The 22,735-nt window shown below is 36.2% G+C and overlaps 1 protein-coding gene across 3 annotated transcripts in view; it reads left to right on the forward strand.

Annotated features, from left to right (window-relative positions):
- KLHL4 (kelch like family member 4) overlaps nt 1–22,418 on the forward strand; it is a 45,003-nt gene extending 22,585 nt beyond the window's left edge. Inside the window, exons 2-12 of one of the 3 annotated variants that reach the window (XM_030497305.1) lie at nt 1,976–2,149; nt 2,605–2,741; nt 5,484–5,680; nt 8,828–9,040; nt 10,119–10,305; nt 13,340–13,564; nt 15,471–15,584; nt 15,621–15,633; nt 18,502–18,714; nt 19,767–19,938; nt 20,748–22,418. In XM_030497305.1, coding sequence (XP_030353165.1) covers nt 1,976–2,149; nt 2,605–2,741; nt 5,484–5,680; nt 8,828–9,040; nt 10,119–10,305; nt 13,340–13,564; nt 15,471–15,584; nt 15,621–15,633; nt 18,502–18,714; nt 19,767–19,938; nt 20,748–20,807 — 1,705 coding nt within the window. In that variant the 3' untranslated portion in view covers nt 20,808–22,418. Of the gene's footprint in view, nt 1–1,394; nt 1,401–1,973; nt 2,150–2,604; nt 2,742–5,483; nt 5,681–8,827; nt 9,041–10,118; nt 10,306–13,339; nt 13,565–15,470; nt 15,634–18,501; nt 18,715–19,766; nt 19,939–20,747 lie in introns of all 3 variants that reach the window. The other 2 variants (XM_030497306.1, XM_030497303.1) reach the window with 2 other exon arrangements.
- Nucleotides 22,419–22,735: the final 317 nt, after the last annotated feature.

The following is a 22,735-nucleotide window of genomic DNA, read 5'->3' on the forward strand; positions in this document are numbered from 1 at the left end:
CTGAAGGAAAAACAAATACAAAACTATAGTCATTAAACTCACTGAGACAAATTAATTTTTGTAAGCTGTGAAGTACAAAGGATACACATTATAGGTGAACTTGATTTGCCCCTTTTCCTTAAAAAACAAAAGAGAAAAAAAAAAGGGCATTTGAAATTATACTAAAGAGCTTCAAAAGAGAGCTAGAAAATTTGTTGTCCTGATTTGATGTTATCTTAGTGTGTTTGCAATTAGTATAATGAGAGATTGCCCAGACAAACATGCCTGCACCTACTGTGCACACGAGCAGCCCATGTAGGTATTTCAGGTGCATCAGGTGACGCATCCACACGCTGTAGAGCTGACATGCCTCCACTATACCAGAAATCACTGGTATCCACAGACTGTAACACACCCAGTGAGGCTGCCGCGCAAAACCTGAATAAGTATGTTGAACTCTGGTGCATTTGAAAGGCATCAGATACACTGGGGGTCTTAAGGTTTTTGACACATACCAGTGCCCAAAAGATGCCATATTCCAAACGGGCTGTGGGATGGCTATAAATGCAGTACAGAAATCCAGAAAACTTCATTTTCATAGATTTTCAGCTTGAAAAAGGAGATACGTCTTGAAAAACCCAGACACACCACAGTCATACTCACCAAGATTTTGTTCTGGACTGTTCTGAAAAGCACTGCTTGTATTGCTGAGGGGACAGAAAAACTCCACTATGTCTCAGTTCAGTATTACGTTATAATCTGATTTCTATTTCTTCCCCTGGAATTCGGATTAGCTATTTAATGTGGTATGATCTCTGAAAATGTATGATCTCACTTGTATCTATCTTCTGATAGTATTAATGTCTCAACCTGATTTACCCATTTTTATTTCTGTATTTTCTGAACTAAATGTTCAATTCTGAATGTAATCCAATATTCTGCTAAATTTAATACATTAATTCCATGAAGAGATTTTATCTCTCCTAATCATTTATGAATATGCATTAACAGTACCAAAGACAATCAGTAAATTTCGTCAACCAGCTGCCATTATTTTCTAGCTGGGCTTGGAGATTTAAAGAACGGGTGCTTTACGTTTTAATAATATATGATCTTGAACTGAAAAATGTTTTTCTAAAAAAGTCTTTAACTAAAATAGCGAAGATTGCAGCATTTTCAAGATATGTGATAAACACGTGTATCAACAAATGCATTCCTATTTTGCTAAAATCACATGCATATAAAAATAGATATTTCTCTAAGAAAATGTCAAAAAGGTGTTTCAATCTGCAACATAATCCACATTAAAAGGCAGTAAGGAATGGTATCTTAAAAAAACCAGTATAGGTATTTGTAAGTGGGCCAGCTACCACAGTTCTGGAGTGGGAGGAATATTTTTGTATTTCCATGAAAAGGCAGAGAAATTAGTTTTTCTTCATTATTTGCATTCAGATTCTAAAGGCTCTTTACTGCACTGATTTCATCAGCTTTTAGTTTGGTAATTTGTCTGGAATTATATGGTCCTTGTTAGATTGTCTTCTGATTCATTCCTATTTAGTAATTTAATGTACAAAGTATGAAGAGAAAAAAGACCTAAAGACCTGTAATATCCAAAATTTCACACCACAAGATATTTTAGCTATTGGTATCACAGGAAAATAGGTTTATTTTTTGTGTATTCTGTTTGTGAATTTATCATGTCAGTGCTGTGCAAACAGCATCATAGACACAAAACTGATAGGAAGTAGAAAACTCCGTAGCACCACCCAATACAGTTAGAAAACTCTGTACCCCCATCTATTACAGTTAACTGTAGTAAACTACAGTTTATGTGCAGATACCAAACAGAGAAAACATGGGAGGCAAAGTAAGACCAGGATCTTAAAAGCTTCACAAATTTAAACATTTCTGTACTGCCATTTGAACAAAAATTATATGAAGAACGTAATCGGCATTTCTAATGCTCCACTCATCACACTGCTGCTTCCCCTTGCAGGCTGTCAACGACCACCAGCTCACTGCTTGGAATGAACACCAACGGCTCAGATGAATATTTCCAGTCTACAAACCATGCAGAGCAAACATTCCGTAAAATGGAGAACTACCTGCAGCAGAAGCAGCTGTGTGATGTTCTACTCATAGTTGGAGACCAAAAGATTCCAGCTCACAGGTACATTTCCCAGTATTGCTTACAGGGCTTCAAAGCCTGAAATTTCCAAATGCTACTTCAATTTATGCCCACCCTGTTCAGTTATGAAAGAACAGCTACTATAATTAGGACATTAACTAACAACAGAATAAATTATGTGATCAACGTTTCATATTCATTATTTCAAATAGAAAGAAATTCAAATATGAACCATTGCTACTGCCCATCTTCCCTTCTTGCTGCTGTCAAACTACAGCAAGATCAGTGAAAATATCTGCCCAAAGCAGTATTATGGGAGAAAATTAATTACTAATTACCCTATTAACTTTATTGTTCACTGTTACAAGATTTGAATCCTATGCTAAAGACGTTTCTATTGCACACACACAGTTTATTAGATAATAACATTGAATTTCATGCTTGCTATTGAGCTTAAGAAATGATTTGCAGTCCTCCTATAACGCTTTTATTTCAAGGTTGGTTCTCAGTGCAGTGTCTGATTATTTTGCCGCAATGTTTACTAATGATGTGCGTGAAGCAAAACAAGAGGAGATCAAGATGGAGGGAGTAGACCCTGATGCACTGAAAGCTTTGGTGCGCTATGCCTACACAGGTAATTCTTCCTCCATTACCCTCATCCTTGTTGTAAAGGAAGACAAGATCTATTCACTGCATACATAATCCTCACTTCTTCCATTTCATTCTAGTGCATAAATCATACATATGTGATATAAACTTTTCTCTAGAGAGGATTAATAAACATTACTGGCTTATATAATAACTTATTCTATAAGATATGAAGAAAAGTTAACATATAAATTCATACTGGACATCTGTCTCTATCTAGGTACAAATTATTTCAGGAATTTTAATGAGAGAAGAACATATTTTGACAGTTGACTCCTGTAGTGACACAGAAGAGTGTACCATGAACCTTCTTGTCATGGTTAGCTAGAGAAATGGTCTGCCTGGGCGGCACCTACTTGGCTCTCTCAAAGTTCTTGAGTAGAAATAATCAGTGGAAAACAGGAATATGACCCACAAGTAGAGCAACTTTTACAAAGTGCCACCACATTCTGAAAAAGGCTTAGTTATGTTCTCTTGAAAAATTATTTTATCATTATGAAATTAAATATTTTACTGTAATACCAGAATGCTGTATATGTATTTTTCCCTAATATATTTTCTCCCATTTTCAACATTTACCCCTGTATTGCTGAATCTGAAATGGTTGAACCAAAGAGCCAAAAATACCAAGCCAGAGAACTCTAACCCTAACCCTAAGCCAGAGAACTTTCATCTGCTCTGTAGTGAAGAGGGGAAAAGTGCTGTAGAACATGATCACTATGGTAGTACATATCGTAATTAGAAACACCCAGATCATTCAAACCTTTTGAAGATTTTGGAACTCTGCACATTCCAGTATTTGGGAAGCCTCTCAATGCAGATGGCAGCTATTCCAGCCAGAGAGGTGAAAGGGAAACCCCTTCCCCTCCTCCCCCCGCCAAGCTGTGCAGTTCCATGACAAAAAAATGCCCATATCTCAAAAGGAAGTAACAACACTTCACTGACCAGAATAACAACTTTCTGAATTTATGAGCATTGGCTCGTACACTGGTCCATCCTCTCAGCTAACTGCTAGTATGAATATCAGACACTAGGTCCTTGTCACCTGGTGTCCCACACCAGACATCGCTTGTTTGCTTCTGAGTGATAGAACACAATGTCAATATGGAGACAGGGAGGTCTGAATATGTATCACAGGCATCTATCAGTATTTGTATAGTCTTTTTTACCAAGATCAAAGTAAACAAAGACCCCATTATATTCACCATACTGCAATTAGCATAACTGTTACAAATCGGAGACTTCTTTACCTTCTAGGTCAGGCACTTCATAAACCTGGACTTGCATAAAGAGCGATACCTCAAGAACGTTAAGCAATCCGCAACCCAGATCGAAAACATGTTTCTGTACACAAAATAGACCCTGTTTGTGGGTACAAGCAAAGGGATAAATACAGGGGCGAGAGGGAATGCTGAATAACATCTATAATGCAGTGATATTGTGCCACTAAATTAGCATACATTACCTGAGGAAATAAATTAGTATGAGCACAAAGCAGCAGGGCGGTGGGCTGCTTATTATCCACGTGTATCTCAAAATCATCCCACTCCATTAAATTTCATCTCTTTCAGTTCACTTAATGCAAAACCTTACGAAAGAACATATATAAAACTACAAAAGCAAACACCAGGCTATAAAACTGTAAGTTTGCTTGTGAAATAAGGATTCCCTCTTTGCTTTGAGGCACTATATTGTAATCCTTATTTACTAGAACATGCACCAATTCTGCTGTATACATTCAGTAAACGCTCTGATTTGTATGGTAAAAAACAAACCCCAAACACTGCCCTATTCTGCACCCTGCCAGCCCTTCCTCATTTCTTGCAGAATTTGGAAGGTATTGTTTAAGTTACAGAGCAAAGACCATCAGGAAGAGATGGGATTATGATAAGGTAAGACTGCTGAAGACTGCTATGGAAAATCAAGTTTTCCTACTGCTTCTGTCACATGTTTTCATGTGATGATAACCAAACCTCTAAACTGAGTACTACTTTTCTCCTAGATAATGAAATACAAATATGACTTTCAGAGATGAGAGCTGTAACTTTCAGAACTGTTTACATATTCTGCTAAAATAAATCAGAAGTGAACTTTGGACAAGAAAACTTTTACGGTTCTACTCTGATGATAATTTTGACTACAATCTCCCAACACCACCCTTCTCCCATCCACCAAGCAGCAAGGATGGAAGATCTTATTAAATTAACACCTTCCAATCTATCTGTGAACATAATAAAATTCTCATGCCATGTACTAATTTCATTAAAAATTTAAATACACAGGTACATGATGGAAGAAATTGGGTTTCCTGCACACACTGCTGGCATTTCCTAGCTTTTGAAATTGAAGTTCTAGTGTGTAATATAAACTTCTGACAGATAATTTTTATGTGTTAATAATTTTAGGAAAGGTTTTTCTCTAATTACACCTTTTTTATTTTTTCCTTTTAACTTTTTTACTTTCTTCAGGCAAAATCTGTTAATACTGTTAAAGATCCAATTAAAATCTTCCAATCACTGTATTCAAAACCCACCAAATCCTTCCTCTCTGTTAAAACATATATTTATAGAATCCTTCAGCAAGAAAAGAAAGTGAATTTGTGAATCACAGGACACTTTAAAGCTTTTCAGAGAAGGAGAAAAATTGGGGGGTGGGAAGCTTTCAAGTAATAAAAATACAAATAAAATGACTGAAAACTATTTTTTTCCCCCATATGCAAACACCACAGGTATTCTGGAGTTAAAGGAAGACACTATAGAAAGTTTGCTAGCTGCAGCTTGTCTTCTCCAGCTATCCCAGGTTATCGAGGTATGCTGCAACTTCCTCATGAAGCAGCTCCATCCTTCCAATTGCCTGGGAATTCGCTCCTTTGGAGATGCTCAGGGCTGCACAGAGCTCCTGAAGGTGGCACACACATACACTATGGTAAGATGAACAATCTAACTGCTTTGCAATTTTAATGTTAACAGCAAGTGTGAATACTCTCCTGGAAAACATATGGGGTTTGGCAAAGCAGAGCCAGTTGAGCCGTGCTCAGGGTTGCTGCTCTCCCCAGGACTGATGCAGTGGCTCTGCTCTTCCTATGCTGGCAGGGTCAGTTCTATAAAGTCCCTGATGCATGGGCATCTCCACCCACCTCAGTCTCTGAAGGGAAATTTAAGAGCTGTGACTGTTACAGAAGCATGGGAAGGAGAGAAAAGCATGCTTAGAAAAATAAATACTCACTTTTGTTTTTCCCACTTCAGAGTATTGCCTTTTAGAAGGACTTACTTACTGAACTTCAGTATGCCGTATGATACTTGATGTGTTTCCTCGAAAAATAAAAGAGTAACACATCCTTAACATGGCTAATGTCAAGAGGCAAACAGCAATGACCCATTCTTATGCTTTTGATTCAACTCACAGAAAATTCGAAAGCTGATTTAAAAGTGAGACACACACAAAAAGAGCCAAAATAAAGAATGTATCAGAAAGATTTGGAATGCTAAAAAGAAGCATATCCCTGACTGGAGCATAATCCTCTGGCTTAAAGCGAGAAATGAATATTCAGAGCGTGGGAAACAGAGAAGCAAGATAGCTTGCTGTGAAACCACATCAAGGGATAAATATTCAGGGCAACAAGATGTGCTACATAGCAACTTTAAACACAAAAAGAAGAGCAACTGCTACAGCTAAATAAATATAAAAAGAACTACTTGTTAGGATACACATGGCAGCTTTATGCTTGAAATATTAGTGTAGTGTGTCGAAACCAGTTTAGAGGCTTCATATGCTGACAGCGTTCCAGCAAGAGTACACTTGTACACTTCCACATGCTGAAATAAACGAGTGGCCTGTGCAGAACGAGGGCACTGGTTGTGCTCCCTCCTGTTATACTAATGAATGGTTTGTTTAGCAGCAATCTAGATTCCTTTTATATTTTAAAGTCTGAAAAAGGACATTTAAGATAGAGGTTCACTCAGCCTCTATAAACCAGTATACACTATTCTGTACTCAGCTAAAAATCAGGAAATCCCCCCTTTCCTCTGAGGCCTCTTTTCTCCCACCAGCCCTAGCACACGGGCATCAACTTTAAGCATTCAAAATTCACAATCCAGATTTCTGCAAAACTGAAATAAAACCATGTGGTTAGACAAATGGTTTTATGATGTCAGGCAAAAAGAGAACCTTGTTTATATTTTTTTTTAACCTTTCAAATCCTCAAGTCTTCCCCATGAGTTAAGACTTTTTCTATGTTTAAAACTGTGTGCCACAGATATGGCAGTTGGGTCTTTAAGTTCACTCTCTATGTGAAGAGATCATGGTGAATCAATGAGACTCAGCAGTATTGTGCATATAGGCTTTACACTATGTCTTCCCGAAAACAGCCGGGAGCATTTCCACCTCTAGAACCACCTCCAGTATCTTGTGAGCAACACAGACTGAGAATGCTGCCAAGAAAGAGGGCCTTGCATGTCACAAAACCACCTACCAGGTTTGCAGCTACTGACAATTTAGAGCCAGAAGAGGAAATTTGCAGCTCTTCCAAATAACCTTAAAGAAAATTTTTTTTAAGCCCTCAAAGTGATATTAAAGAACACTTGAGGGAATAAGAGTAACAATGTATAAACACCCAAGTGTTGTGGAAGAAGATAAATAAAACATTCTGTTTTGTTTCATGCCAAGCTCACCCACTTGAAATGTGTACGTTACGGGAAGACCACAATGTTGTACCGTAAATATAGACCATTCAAATGAACTAGTAGTCTTTAAACATTTTGAGAAGATAATCAGCTGTAAACACCACATCCATTCAATAAAAGCAGATACAATGGAAACCTTCCCCTTCAATTACTTTAGCCATTGATGCAAAGTATTAACAGTTTCCTGCCTGGTATCTTTTCGTGCAGATAGAGCTTGTTCTGATAAACATCTTGTGCTATATTTGTAAGTACATGTGGACTGGCCTTCCTGTTCCTATTCTCTGATTGTCACAAAATATTAAAGCAGGATATCCATAAGGGAGCAAAGTTAACATCTCCTTTAATCACTGATACTTCTATATTTACATCCTTGGTACTCTTGAAAAGAGTTACACAAAGCTAAGAAACTACTGAAAACAAATAATAAGAACATCAACTATACTAAAATCTCTCCACATGCCCTATTTCAATCTGGCTCCCAAATATGATATATTTCTTCCAGGTATACAAATTAACATCTCAAATGCAGTGATGAATTCCTACGTGTATTTCTTTTCAAGTAACATAAAACCCCCAACTCTCTTAACAAAATTTTTTTCTTCCTTTAGAGTTAGCACAAGCAAGGATACTTCATATATTTTAATATCAATTCTAATACAGTTGTAACTTGAGTGTGCAACCTATTATTTTTATAAAAAAGTACTACTTTGAAAGATTCCAGGGACTTAATATTTGTTGCCATTTCTGGAGCTGGTGAGTTTTATCACAGTAATTAAAGACTGAGAGTCCTTTGCTGGGACAGGTCCAATTTTCTATTGCCCCGAAAGTACTTTTAGAAAAGTGATTTTAATTTCCCTTGCTTCTCCTAAGAGTGGAGACATACAGACAGCACCTGGCACTGCTCATTGCAAAAGGGTTGAAAGGTTTCAATGTAATTTGCTTAAAACTTTTGAATCCGATTGTAAGAGAAGGTACATATTTTATTTGAATGCCCCCTTGGCATTCTTAAGATACACATTAAATCTAATTGTGGTTTTGTTAAGCAGCAGTGTTAGGATCACACTGATGGACAAAACTGCCAGTGGCAAATCCCTAAGACAGGACATACTGACAAGAAGCCTGACAAGCACATCTGTAAGCATGGCAGGGTGAAGATGAGCATTACTGTTCGGTTCTGCAAGAGTAAGGCAGCAAGGAGCAATCAAAATCTCTCTTAACTGGTAGAATGAGATGCAGTGATCTTTAGAATATATATTGCATTTCAGTATACTGTAGAAGAGAACAGGAACAAAATATATGCTAAGACTACATTATCCAAGAAAAAGTTATTTCAAGGTGTGAAAAGGATCAGTGCATTGAAATCTCCTTTTTTTTTTTTCCTCCTGTTTAGGACCACTTCACAGAAGTAATAAAAAACCAGGAATTTCTGCTGCTCCCTGCTAATGAAATTGCAAAGCTGCTGTCTAGTGATGACATCAATGTTCCAGATGAAGAAGCCATATTCCAAGCATTAATGATGTGGGTGAGGCATGATTTGCAAAACCGGCAACGAGATCTAGGAATGCTTCTTTCTTACATTAGACTGCCTCTTCTTTCCCCCCAGGTATGAATGTAAAGGGCTAACAAGAGCTTAACTACCAGCAGAAATGCTTGCCTCAAGCACCATTTAGAGAGAGAAAGAGAGTTATGTGAAAAGGTTGTGGGTTTGGTTGCAGTGTTTTAGGGGGGTTTTTTTGGGTGTGTCCCCCCTTTTTTTTTTTACCTGTATAGTAGATATGTATTGTTTGTATTGATGAAAAAAATCCCACCATTCCAGTGTAAATACTAGGCTCAGAATTACCTCTATACAAACGTCAGTTTAACAGTGTTACAAAAGTACAGTGTTTCTTTTTTTGGGTAGCAACTGCAGTATTTATTTTTCCTCTAATAACATAGCAACATAGATGCTATGCAAAGATATTTATTCACATTTACCAAACTGTAGGACAGATAAGGCACAATACTTATTTCTTCATTGCCATAAAAAGCAGACAAAAATAAAAGGGTCTAGATTACTACTGACTGTTCCAAGCATTGGTGTTACTTGTCCTTTAAGACTGAAAGTGATGCTTCATTAAACAAGTTCCAGAGATAGACACAACTGTTTTATAGTCAGCTGACACTGTTGTATCTGTGTCGTACAGAATCTATGGATCACATCAGAAAAGCTTATAGGAGTATCAAGACTGTCAGGATGCTACAGCTATTTTATGGATCACCATGACTGAAGCTGCAAATATTCAGCTTTGGATTAAGTATCAAAATACTATGTACATTTGAAATATATTTAACATATTGTGATATTCACAGAGATGTCCAGTATTATATGTTAGATTTGCTCACACTCACATCAAAAGGAGTTTTGCATTCAGAGGGTGCAGTACTACACTTGCAATTTTAATCTTTTCTAAATCCTAAACGAAAGTGGTGGGGGGGGGGGGGGGGGAGAAAAAGCAAAGACATAATATATAAAGTCTTTTTTGCTTGCCTTTATATTATTTTGCTTACATTAAAACAGAGTTTCCAGCAAAACTTGAGTGAGAGGAGAACCGAAAATGAGTTTTGTAGCTACAAATACTTTAATTACTGATGTACATACCATTTTAATGATTTAGATATCTATCTAAATTTTCATTTCTCAGTTACTAGCCGATCTAGAAAATAGCCCAATGTTTGCAGACGACCTAGAGTGTCAGAAGCTTCTTATGGAGGCTATGAAGTACCACCTTCTACCAGAGAGACGGTCCATGATGCAAAGCCCTCGAACTAAGCCTAGAAAATCTACCGTGGGGGCACTTTATGCTGTAGGAGGTATGGATGCCACTAAAGGTAAGTTCAGAGATTAACTTATTGTATTAATTTAACTGTATTAATCAATTGTATTACAGATACCCAGACAATATAAGAGAATTATTTAAAGATTTATTAGGAAAACAGCAATTTAGGGATGAAAAAGAAGAAAAAAATAATCACAGAACACAATGCTATGTATTAGATGTTTTTTCTTCTTGCAAGAATCATATGTTTCAAAATGATGTACATACATCTTGAAATGCAGACTAAAGAATTCTGACTCAGATAGTGATTTTAAAATTAAGTTTTGTAAGAACTTGTGCATATAGTTTGACTTTACAATTCATAATAAAAAAATAATATTCAGGATGTTTTCAGATTCATTTAATGTTGGTTTAGAAGCCTGTGTTCCATTTTTTGACAAAGGTAGAAGGCTGGAAACATTTTGAAAGAAATGAAAATAAACCCAAAAAGCATTACTGAACTATAGAGAACACTTAGCTAAAGCTTATCAATCCTTACTGTAAAATTTTAGCTGGAAAGATTTGTACTTTATCATGAGTGCAACAGTAAGTGCAGCTTTTTTTCAGGACTTCATACACAGGTTTTATTCAGGTTTGCAGTTGAAAGTTAAATGTTGTAAAGGTATTCCAGTTTTTATTATTCGATTTTCACAACTGCAATCAGCTTACAGCTTTACATATTACACTATTCTATTTAGTAAGCTGTATATTAGATAATTTCCTACAGCAACCTTAACTTCAAACCCACAGCTTGGAGCCAAAGAACTATAATTAGTTTAAAGTCTAGTGACTTGCTGAACAGTATTACTTTTAGCTGTGCGAGTTCACTTTTAATAGAAATACAAAGAAGCTAATCCATTTCATGGTTTGCAAAAAGTTGCTGATGACTGATTTTTCCTGTATGAGAGGTCTGGCAGTGCTACCTTCCTGGCTCCGTGCAATCAAATCAGGTGCAAAATACACATTCATCACCATCGCATCATGGAAACACTCATTTCTAGGATAATTCAGCAAAATGAAGTTAAACCATAGCAATTAGTGTAGTTTCATTTAAGATACTGATTATTTACGAATTATAGCAAACATCTAAGAATTCAAGGTAATCTTTAAGCTAACTTCTACCAAAATTAAAAAAAAAAAAATATCTAATAGGTTTTCCTCAGTAAAGGTTATGCAAAGAAAGGGCTATTTCAGTCAACATCTGCACTTCCTGTTGGTGCCTCTTTTACTTATTACCTTGGAACAAAGCCAATTGTTTGAACTTTTGCCTTTTGATGGTTAAGAAGAACAGCACTTCCTCTCCTCCCTGCTGTCCTCTACAGCTCTGACTCATACTTTGAGTTTGTATTGGATTGTAAGATAAAGGAAACTGCACCTAAAAGACAACGATTCACTGGAAGAACAGTTCCAAGAAGGGCGCAACAACCTCCCCTGGCAATAATATGCTTTCTGTGATAAAGAAAACTCTCACGGAATGCCAGGTTTGGCTTTGTGCTTATCTCAGGTGGTATATGAAGTCAAAGCTCAACTTCAAATGATCAAAAGAAGATCAAAGAGCTACTTTGGGCTGGTATTTTGAAAAACGTGAATGCGTCTAAACCACATTTAACTTTCAAAAGCTACCTTCCAGCCTCTGTAAAAATTGCAGCCTACAGGCTACGTATGAACACGCTGTATACCTTATTGCATTTTTCCTTTTAGTTAGTGTGCAAGTAACTTCTTTTGAAGCTAAGAACTTTGGGGTACTCCCATACTAGCATGGAATAAATGAGAAGGAATCAAAGCAAAGAGACTAACAAAATGGGAAGAACAGTCAAAGAAATTCAGTTACTCAAAGTAAAAGAGGACAGGAAAGGCGAAAAAGGTAGAATTTCTTTTATTGCAGATGGGTCTGGTAGTTTCTTTCTGAGTCTATGCCTCTGGAAAAGCATACAGATGAGAGAAAATATATCCTGAGATAGGCTCTTATTTCACTAAATTACTTGAGTGTATCAGATGATCTCTAGGAGATCTCTAAACCAAATGATACCTTTCTTTTCTCCTTTATTGCATGGTTGTTTTGCTGTTGTAAATAATTCCTCAGCCACTACCTACCTATTGTAATTCTCAAAATACTACTTCTCTAGTGTCAAGTCCCAGTCAAGGAACAGACAGGAAATCAGCTCTGTTTTTCTCATCTTCGGCTGAGCTCAAGCTGAGCTCCAGGGTGCACTGTATATGCAACTGGCAATTGCCTCTTCTAGCTTGGTTGCTACTCAGCCATCTCCCCACTGTGCTAAATCAGCTCTCAAAGGAGCAATTACAGCTGCTGAATGACTGTCAGGACCCAGTGCATGGAAAAGTGTCCATTCTGAATGGCAGAGAGCTAGGTCCTTAAGAATAATTGCAGCAAAAACATCACTAGAATTTCAGTGACCTGAAAAAATTGAAAATACAACTTATATGTTACAGCAGACAAGCAGTTACTGCAAGGCTGCTGCAAAGATGAACCTCGGTGAAGCTACCTGTGGGAACCAAATGCGTACTCACACACAACACAGTCTACTGCATGTCCCTATCATAAAAAGGAAATATCCAAACTATTCATGAAGATGCATGCCCAAGTCCTAAGACACACAGACACATGGATACATTTTCCATTTCTGATATGACTAATAGTTTGAGCACAAACATGTTTAAAGAGTACATAATTGTGAGGTACTGTATTCATAAGGAATATTTAAAAAGCCACAACTACCAACATTGTATTTAAGTGAGTAACAGGTTTAACATATCTCCAAAATTTTCAGCATTAAAAAAATCTGCTGGCATGTAATTCTGCATCTTCTTGCCTCCAGTTAATTCTCATAGATTTGACAATCACATGCATGCAATTAATGCAGCTTTCTCACTAGGTTCACATTTCGTAACTGAAGTTCTCGGGAAGCCACTGTTAAAGTCCACACACAGAATTAAAACAATTTAATACTGTTTTGCAGTGTGCTGACCACTGACTGCTGGGTACTGATTAATTCATGGCTGTCTCATAATGCTTATGTTTTTTATAGGTACCACTACAATTGAAAAATATGACCTTAGGACTAACAGTTGGATACAAATTGGTACTATGAATGGTAGACGATTACAGTTTGGAGTTGCAGTAATTGACAACAAGCTCTACATTGTGGGGGGAAGAGATGGTCTGAAAACATCTAACATTGTGGAATGTTTCAACCCTATCACCAAAGTTTGGACTATAATGCCTCCTATGTCAACACACAGGCATGGCCTAGGTAAGAAGTGCTCTTTCCTTGTAAATACACCACATACAAATCAATTTTGGTAGATGCAAACACTGCTGACATAATTTCTTAAGCATTTAGTAACATGTGGACATATTTGTAGAAAATATTTTTCAAAGACAGAGTTGCCTATTGCCATGATTTAATGACAGTGATATTTATTAGTATTCACCGATTCTTCTATTGCACTGGTCTTCCAAAGTTAATTTCACCTTTAGAAAGTTACAAAAAATAAGCAACAGTGAAAATAATCAACTCTTTGTCTAATTTAACAGTATAGAGAGTATTTAACAGTTTTTAACAGTATATATGTCTGTGATACAGTGATAGTCTGATTTAAATTTTCTTAAAATTAGAACTTAAGTTGAGCCCATAGGTACCAAATACCTGTGAAAATCAGATCAGAGAATTACCCACACTGAAGAAAACACTGGCGTAAGGAAATCAGTACAACTTCACTAATTCTAATGCTGTAACTACAAGAAGTTTTACAGAGATCTGCCATGGCTTAGTATCTATGGTTCTTTTCTGCACAATATTCCTTAACATTATTCACAGTGAATGAGTAATATGAATATGAAATCCAGAATTTACTTCTGGAAGTATTAAAAAATAAGTATAAATTTACAGTTAAAGAGGGAGGGAGGGAATATGATGATTTCTGAAAAATTTCTATATCACAGTTCTTATGAAAAAGCTGGCTTCTCTTAAGTTTACAGAAACAGGTATTGCATGAAATCCTTGGCAAGTTCAAATGATAGAGAATATTTTTATTTGAATGAATAATAGAAAAAGGTTAATCCAGAATTATTTGCTAAACCTCTGTAGCCTATATCACCTTCTCCACGAGTGGAGAAAGTATGGTGAGGGGTTACTACCAGCTAGTGTGTCAGATTTATAAAACAAGTACTAGTAGGTAGCAGAGGAAAAGATGACAAAACAGATTAAATACTTCTCATTGAAGTCTTTATAATTACCAACTGCAGGGGCATAATTCTATCCAATAAGTAGGTCACTGTGGTAAATTAGAGTGCCCAAAGTTAGGCTTCTATGTGTGCATCAGCCTGGTTTGCAATGGTGCCTTACACTTACAACTCCTATTAGCTTCAGTGTGACTTTGTGGAGACTTAACACTTTTGTAAAAAAAATCAGGCCATGTATATTTAGGCCCAAAAAGATTTAGAAAACTTCTAAGCAGACAGATCTAAACATTTTGCCTTACACAACAAAGGAAGCAGCAGCAGCAGCAACAGCTCCCCAAAGGAGAGGCACCAAAGCCCTTCTCTCTGGAGAAGGATATGTCCACACAGAGCTTTGCAGAGACAGCCAAGTTCATTCTCCTGGGCCTCAAGGACAACTGATGCAAGCCAGCTCTCATCCAAAAGTGTGTTCCCCTTACAGGCATTAAAATGTTATGGTACTTAGCTCGTAAGGACAGCCAGCTACCCACCCACTCAGGCTTCATGCTGGCCAGACTACAGAGCTTCAGCTGGCTCCGAGTAAGGATAGGTCATTGATTTGGGCATATTTTTCCTTGCCTGGCTCAACCTTTGCCTTTCTTTAAAAGAATAGTAATGTTTCTCATTTAGGGGCTCAAATCCATTTCAGAACAAGGTCAACAGAAGTGGAAGAGACAAAACTCCAAGAAGAGAACATCAGAACTAAAGCAGATTTCCTCTAATCTTTTGGCAAATGATAATTTTATTCAGAACAACACCGTATATGAAGTATTTTGTTTATCTTTATTTATTCTGCCAAATGACAAGGCAGCTTTTAGATAGTTTAATACCAGCTGAAATTGCTCATATAATCTGCAGAATTAAAGTATGAAGTTAATACACTATTGGTCACTGAAATTATTAGATACTGTAATTTGTCCCTAATTCTATCTTTTCAGGAGTAGCAATGCTTGAAGGACCAATGTATGCTGTTGGTGGCCATGATGGATGGAGTTACCTTAATACCGTAGAAAGATGGGACCCACAAGCACGGCAATGGAATTATGTTGCAAGCATGTCAACCCCTAGAAGCACCGTAGGGGTTGCAGCATTAAATAGCAAGTATGTCAACAGGAAAACTGCTCTTTGGTTTTTCATTTGCTTCCTTTCTTCCAAATATAGTTTCTTATATTTTCTTTTCAATCTTATAGTAATTAATCACCTTGAGAAAACAAAGAGAAAATACAATGCACAACAAGAAGAAAGGAAAGCTTTTCCTCTGTTGTGTGGTAAATTGTTTTCAAACTTGAAGTCATGTTTTAAACATATTTCAGCCCTTTAAAGTTACAACAATTTGAAAATGTTATTACATGTGTATCAGAATTTTACCTAGAATATAACTTATGGGATAAAAGATCAGGTACTTTAAAAAAATATTCCAAGTTTGTATTTACACTTTTCAATCACAGTTTCTAAGGGCGCACCATTTGAAAGAATACATACAGAAACAGTCATTCCTCTGTCATTTTACATCTCCTGCATGCAGCTACATCTTCAATGTACAAGTTCACAGTCATGAACAATTTTTAAATGTTGAAAAGTATATGTTGTGTTCAATGAAAGGAAGACAGGTTTCATAATTAGGTACTGAATAAACAGCCTCCTATAAGTCTTATCCTACCCAGATTTATTCTGCCCTTCATCTATTGCTTAAATACAATGAGATCATGTGCTCACTGTACATTGGTTTTCCTACAAAGATTTTCAAAATGTATTTAAAATCCTCCTAAGACACTAAAGTCACTCAAGCACTTTTACATGGGAACAGACACATGTACCAATCTACTGTGTAGCCTGCAGTTAACAGTGTATTACACCTTGTTGTATGTTCCTATTAGAAAGTAGGAGGAATAACTCATAAAGTAATGTCAAACAGAATTCTGTTTTCCTTCTTCAGCACCAGAGTCTGGTGCTAGAAATACAAAATACCCTTGTAACAGGCCCTAGGTTCTGATGGAGAGCATGGCTTCAGCCAACCTTTCTTCTTTAAATCTGTGGAAAGCTCTTGGCAGCGAGAGTTTGTAGGGGCCTGGAATATTATACAGTTGCAGGCAGACCACTACATTTATATTGAAACTTTATCACTGGCTTCCCTGTTTACTACTTAAATTCCAGAGAAAGAAAAGAATAAGAAGCAGAAACAAAGATGTCAGGAAACCAGTATTTGCAAGTGCAAAAACTTCTTCACATACAAGTCAGGGTTTTGCATTCCAACACAACACAATTTTAATCATCAATTCAAAAGTCCAAGAAAGACAGAACTGCCTATTCAAGTCCCTTTGTATCTCAGAGGAAATGTTCTCAGCATAAACTTCACCAGAAACTCCTGTTGGTACCTTCCACAGCAACATGCAGGAAACCACTTTGTCAAAGAGGAAATCCAGCCTGATCTTGACTCTGCTCTCAATCACTCCTGATACAAGCTGTCTCCAGCCTGGCTTAAATCATGTCTGTTAGTCTAGTGATGTCATTTCTGGCACACCAGGGGAAGCCGAGGTCAAGTGTCCATCACTCAGTGCTACTGCTATGGTCTAACCAAGCAGAATGCTTCTCCTTTTCCTGCTTCCCTAAGTCACACTGTATTTTTTTTTCTTTAAACCCCACCAGAAAAGACTAAGTTTCTGTGGAATAACACTTTTTGATCACTTTTTGACTTCTTTTCCTTAGAGAATGGGACGCACAACCATGTTTCTAGAAATGTTACAGAGAACAAAAGATCTCAACCAATCTGTTTGTATATACAGTGATTTCCTCTCCCTGTGAAAGCTGTGTAAACAAGTAGTCTGTATCTAATGGCATGATGTGAAAAGAAAACAATCAAATCCTCAAGTTTTTTATGGGTCAGGCAACAAACCGCACAACTGAACTCAAGTCTGTCTTCCATTCACAAACATTAGAAGAGAGTGCTAGAAATTCTGTATTATTCTAAGAGTGATCAAGAATCTTCTAGTTAAATTATACAAAAGAGCAGCTTGAAAGTTTCCCCAGCCACTGGAGAAAAACAGGCACTTTTGAAACAAAATTCAACTGATCTGTTTTAAATGATTTTGGAAAAGTCCACGTTTCCTAGGTCTCTTAATTACATTCACTAAGTAAGTTCAATTTCATGGCAGTAAGTATTAGGCAAGTTTTAAAGGGACCAGAACAATCGGCACACTCACCATCTAAACACCTCTGCTGTTTTTACATCCAGAATGCATACTATCATTAGGCTAGCAGCGTACAAGTTAGCTTGAAACACAAGAGAAATTCAGGCTTTGCAAAATGCCTTGACAAAAAGCAACAGAACTCCCATGCTTCTTAATGTGGATTTCCATCATTTATTCTTACATGTTGTCCCAACATCAGCTAGTTTAAATCTCCATTTTTGGTCATTTGCTGAGTACCTTTAGGCTGAGCAGACAAGTTACGTGTATGGTAACATCTGTCCAGCAGATCATCTTAAATACAAACCCTGGGGAAACTATATTTAGTATATTTTTGATATATGTTTTTGTTATATGATGGTATTATTGAAGTTTTTTTACATATAACAGTATAGGAAAAAATGCTTAATGCAATAGTAACATGTCAAATACTCCATAAGCCTGTCATATGGAATACTACCCATATATTTCAAACATATGTAGCATCTTTCTATCAAATTCCATCTATAGCTCACATTTAAAGAAGCTGATATGCATTTTAAAGTTTACATTTCAAATAAGATTGTTTGAAAATATACACTGCAAATGAAGAATATACCTTCCTTCATATAATATGCAAAACAGTTTGTGCAAAGGAAGTTCCAGAGCGTAGCTGCCAGACAGCAAATAATGAGCCTGAAGATAATGTTAAAGGGGTCTGAATGAAGTTAACCACATAAAATTCCTATTAAAATGAGAGTCTAAAGACTGAAATTGTTTGCCTTCTTGTGGGTAATTATCCCAGACTATATGCTGTTGGTGGACGAGATGGGAGCTCCTGCTTGAAATCAATGGAATGTTTTGATCCACACACGAACAAGTGGAGCATATGTGCTTCCATGTCCAAGAGAAGAGGTGGTGTTGGTGTTGCAACATACAATGGGTTTTTATATGCTGTGGGAGGTCATGATGCACCTGCTTCCAACCACTGCTCTCGACTTTCCGACTGCGTAGAAAGGTAAGGAGTTCTTTTTAAATTTTCCTTTTTTTTTTTTTTAATACATTCCAGGAAGGAAATATTAAATAACCTACAGCAGCAAGGGAAATCTTTTCACAATTGGAATGTTACGTCTGCAAAACATTACACTTTTTAAAATAATATTTTGAACAGAGTAACTGACTTCCAATGCACCTGTGGTAACAAAAACCCCTCAGAAACAAATTCCCCCCAGCTCCTCCTCCTATTTGAGCTGCCCCGGACCCAGGTAAAGACAAGTCAACAAGTAGGACAAATACAACACATGACCTTTCTGTTTCTCAAGTGCCAAAACCCAGGCTTGGGCTACTTGCATCATATATAGTAAGAACCAAACACTTTTCAGCTGTTTCTTCCTCCAAGAACTCAGGTGATATTGACCAAAATGTCAATGGGTATCTATTGACACTGTTGTCATCTGGGGACGAGAAAGGCAAACCGAGCAAGCATTCATCTCCCTGTTGTGATAATGATAGCTCAGTTCTGTTCCCAGTTAGATGATGTAAACCTGGAGCTACCCTGGAATTCACCTGAATTTACAGTGGAAGTTGACTGAATACAAATCAGAAATAAAATCAACAGTGATGCAAAATACTACCATGCATTTTGTGTTAAAACTTTGATCAATTCTATGAGATATTTAACTTATTTTATAGTAAAATTTCCTGAAAACTTTAGTTCTGACAGGAAAAACAGAAATCTTTAAGGAGTAAGAAAAAATAATATATTGAAATTAACTTTGCTGATGGCCATGCTATCATCCTCTCAGGCCTCATTTATGTTGAAAAAGTACTGATTCTTTAATCTGATAGAAATGAAGAGACTGTAATCAGAAAGTGAAAATATCAGCATTTTTCATGTGCTTGAAGACCCCTCTGGTGGCCAAATATACAATCACATTACTCGATTATCTATATCAGCTCATGGTGTAAACTGAACGACAGTGTAGTAGAAAATAAGCAAATATCAGTCATTTAAATCTGAAATGTGTTTCTACAATGTATTTTTCTAAATTTTATTATAAAAAACCCTAGGTATGATCCTAAAACAGATGCTTGGACAACAGTGGCCCCCTTGAGTGTACCTCGGGATGCTGTTGGAATTTGTCCTCTGGGGGACAGATTATATGCTGTTGGGGGCTATGATGGCCATACGTACCTGGATACCGTGGAGTCTTATGATGCTCAAAATAATGAATGGACAGAGGTAACTGGAAGAATTGCCTAAGAAATAAGAATTTTTCACGCAGATGGGCAGAATTCTGTACAAATAATGACAAAACAAAAAATATTATGTTGCAAAATTAGCACTGGTTTTGTGAAAAATGCTGTATTAGGATGGGGTAATAGTGTAGTTGGGCTTTATAAAATATTGGTTACCTCCCCTGTGTAAAATTTTTCAGATTAAAGGGTGGAGGCAGTACATGGGCTTGTGAACCAGGTTGCACAAATCATTTTGTGCTTGAAAGTGCTTAAACTGGCAGCTGTTGGAGCTGGCATGTGTTTGTGGGCAATGCCCTCTACTGGAGACACTTCCAAGTTTTTATGTTTATGACCATTGCTATTGAGAGCAAGAGGAAATACTTTTAACTGTCAAGATCCTTTTGTAGCTACACAGTTTATGTTTTTGGAACACAGGATACAAGGGTCTTTTACAAAAGTTAAGAGCAACAACACCAGCCTATACTCCTCTACCTCTCAGAGGCTGCCAAAGCCTTTCCCCAAAAGCCCAAACTGCATTTTTAGAGTCCTGGTTAAATCTTATACATATTTAAGATTTTTATATATATATATGTAAGATTTTTATATACATATATAAAAGATTATAATATATATGAATATATTTTATAAATATTTATAAATATATATGTTATAAATCTTATATATATACATATATATATTTTAGTGCAGTAATTTGAATAAACAAATTGATTTACTTTTAATCTGCAAGTAATTTCTTCTAGTCCTATCCACAGGAGTAACTAAAAATGTTTATTTTTTTCTTTTTATTTTTAGGAAGTTCCTGTCAATATTGGAAGGGCTGGAGCATGTGTTGTTGTTGTAAAGTTGCCTTGAAGACTATAAATATTGTGAAACTAAACTGAGTGGAGTTTTGTGAAGTCACGAAGATAAGAAACATTCCAGAAAGCCGTACAGACTATATACATCTTAGCAACCCTCTATGACAGAGAACACCCATCTCTGAGCCATTATGCTATTAGAGAAGTGTCTTCCCGCATTACAGAAATCAGAGAATTTTGCATAACTGAATTATTTTATTATGCTTAACACATAAAAAAAAAAAAAATCAATAATATGTTTAAATGGTTCAGGTTTGTTACAAAAGTGTATCTGTTATTTATAAACTGCAATAGTAAAGTGATAAACGGGTGTATAAGATTTCATAAACTTTTTTCTTTTCTATGGTGGCAGTTATGCTAATGTTGATAAAGAGCTTTTATATTTTATGTAAATGAAAATGAATTAGAGAGAAATACCTTCAACCAAGAACTGCACAGAACAAAATATTTGCCCATCAGTATCACTGGCAACAGAATATTCTCTGCAGAAGTAACTTCATTTCTATTTTAAGAAATTAAATTACTAAATTAACTTTAAAAACATATCAGAGAAATACAGAATCTGGTTGCTATTCAACCTCCCGGCATTGTTAGTACTGTGATAGAATATCCATTTTTAGCAGTATATTAAACTGAATGGTGCAAGTAAAGAAGCAGTAGGCCTAAGGTATCTTTATGTTATTAAGTGTGTGCCAACAGAAGGAGATCTCTTTTGTCAAAACACAATGCTAACATAATTTGCAATCATTTTCACAGTGCATAGATATGTGATATTTTCATGCTGATCAGGGTGTCAGGTTATTCATGGATTTGTCTTTGCCCACTAACCATCTGTCAGTATGTGTTAAACTAATTTGACTATTCTTGGGATAATCACCACGCATTAGATTTTAAAAACAATCATATAATTACATTCCTTGAATATAACTTACAAAATTAAACTTCTATATCATATTGATATGACAGTCTTTGACCTCAGCTGAAGATTACCAGCTTTCTCTCATGTACAGTAGAAATATGGTAAGAAAAAAACCCCCAACAGATCCACTGTGTAATGTTCTATACCATTTATATAAGCATGTTAATGTTTCAATTGAAATTAAGAGAATGCTAAGAATCAAGAATAAACAGGGAAAGAATCACCTCAAAACAGCACATAATATTCTACATGCATGATATTTTCTTTTTGTGTGCCAATTTCTAATGAAGGTTTTGATTTGTTTCACATTAATTTCATTTTTTTGTAATTTCAAATGCTGAAAGTGTACTTTCGAAAAAGAATGTATGTAAGATATTCTATGCTGTGAAGCACAATATTTGGACAGTATCTACTTTAGTGTTATGTTGTTGTTTTGTTAGCATCGGAAAATTCAGGACAGAGATGAAAATTCTCTGAACGTGTAGACTAACTTTCCTGATAGAATACTGAGTTTTTGGAATTCAGCAATATAATATTAAAAAGAAAATATAGCATTAATCCTATCGAATGCTTATAAAGATGAAATCTCAAACATATTTATAAATGGAAAAAAACATTTTTAACTTGAAAAATCAATTGTTCATATATAGCATGCTATGGTCAAATAAACTTTACTTTCTCTGCTAAGAAAATTTAGACTATGTTTTAACAATTTTATGGGGTTTATTTTACATTTATTCAAGAACAGAAAACACAGAAGTATAAATCTCATTTTTGTGCTCTAAAAGAACAAAAGATCCTGTTTTACTGTCCTTACTTCCTTACTGCATCTGGACCACATAAAGTAAAATTGACCTTCCTTCTAGGACACATCAGGAGGCCCCCTCTATGAAAGAGGTTCACACTCCCCAGCCCTCGGCAAACTGAGCCGATTGCCTGCAGAGGGCTGAAAGTACAGGACATCTGAGGATGATTTTTTGGGGGGCTATTACATGAAGCTGTCC

Source organism: Strigops habroptila, chromosome 9, assembly GCF_004027225.2.
Source record: "Strigops habroptila isolate Jane chromosome 9, bStrHab1.2.pri, whole genome shotgun sequence".
NCBI classification, from domain to species: Eukaryota; Metazoa; Chordata; class Aves; order Psittaciformes; family Psittacidae; genus Strigops; species Strigops habroptila.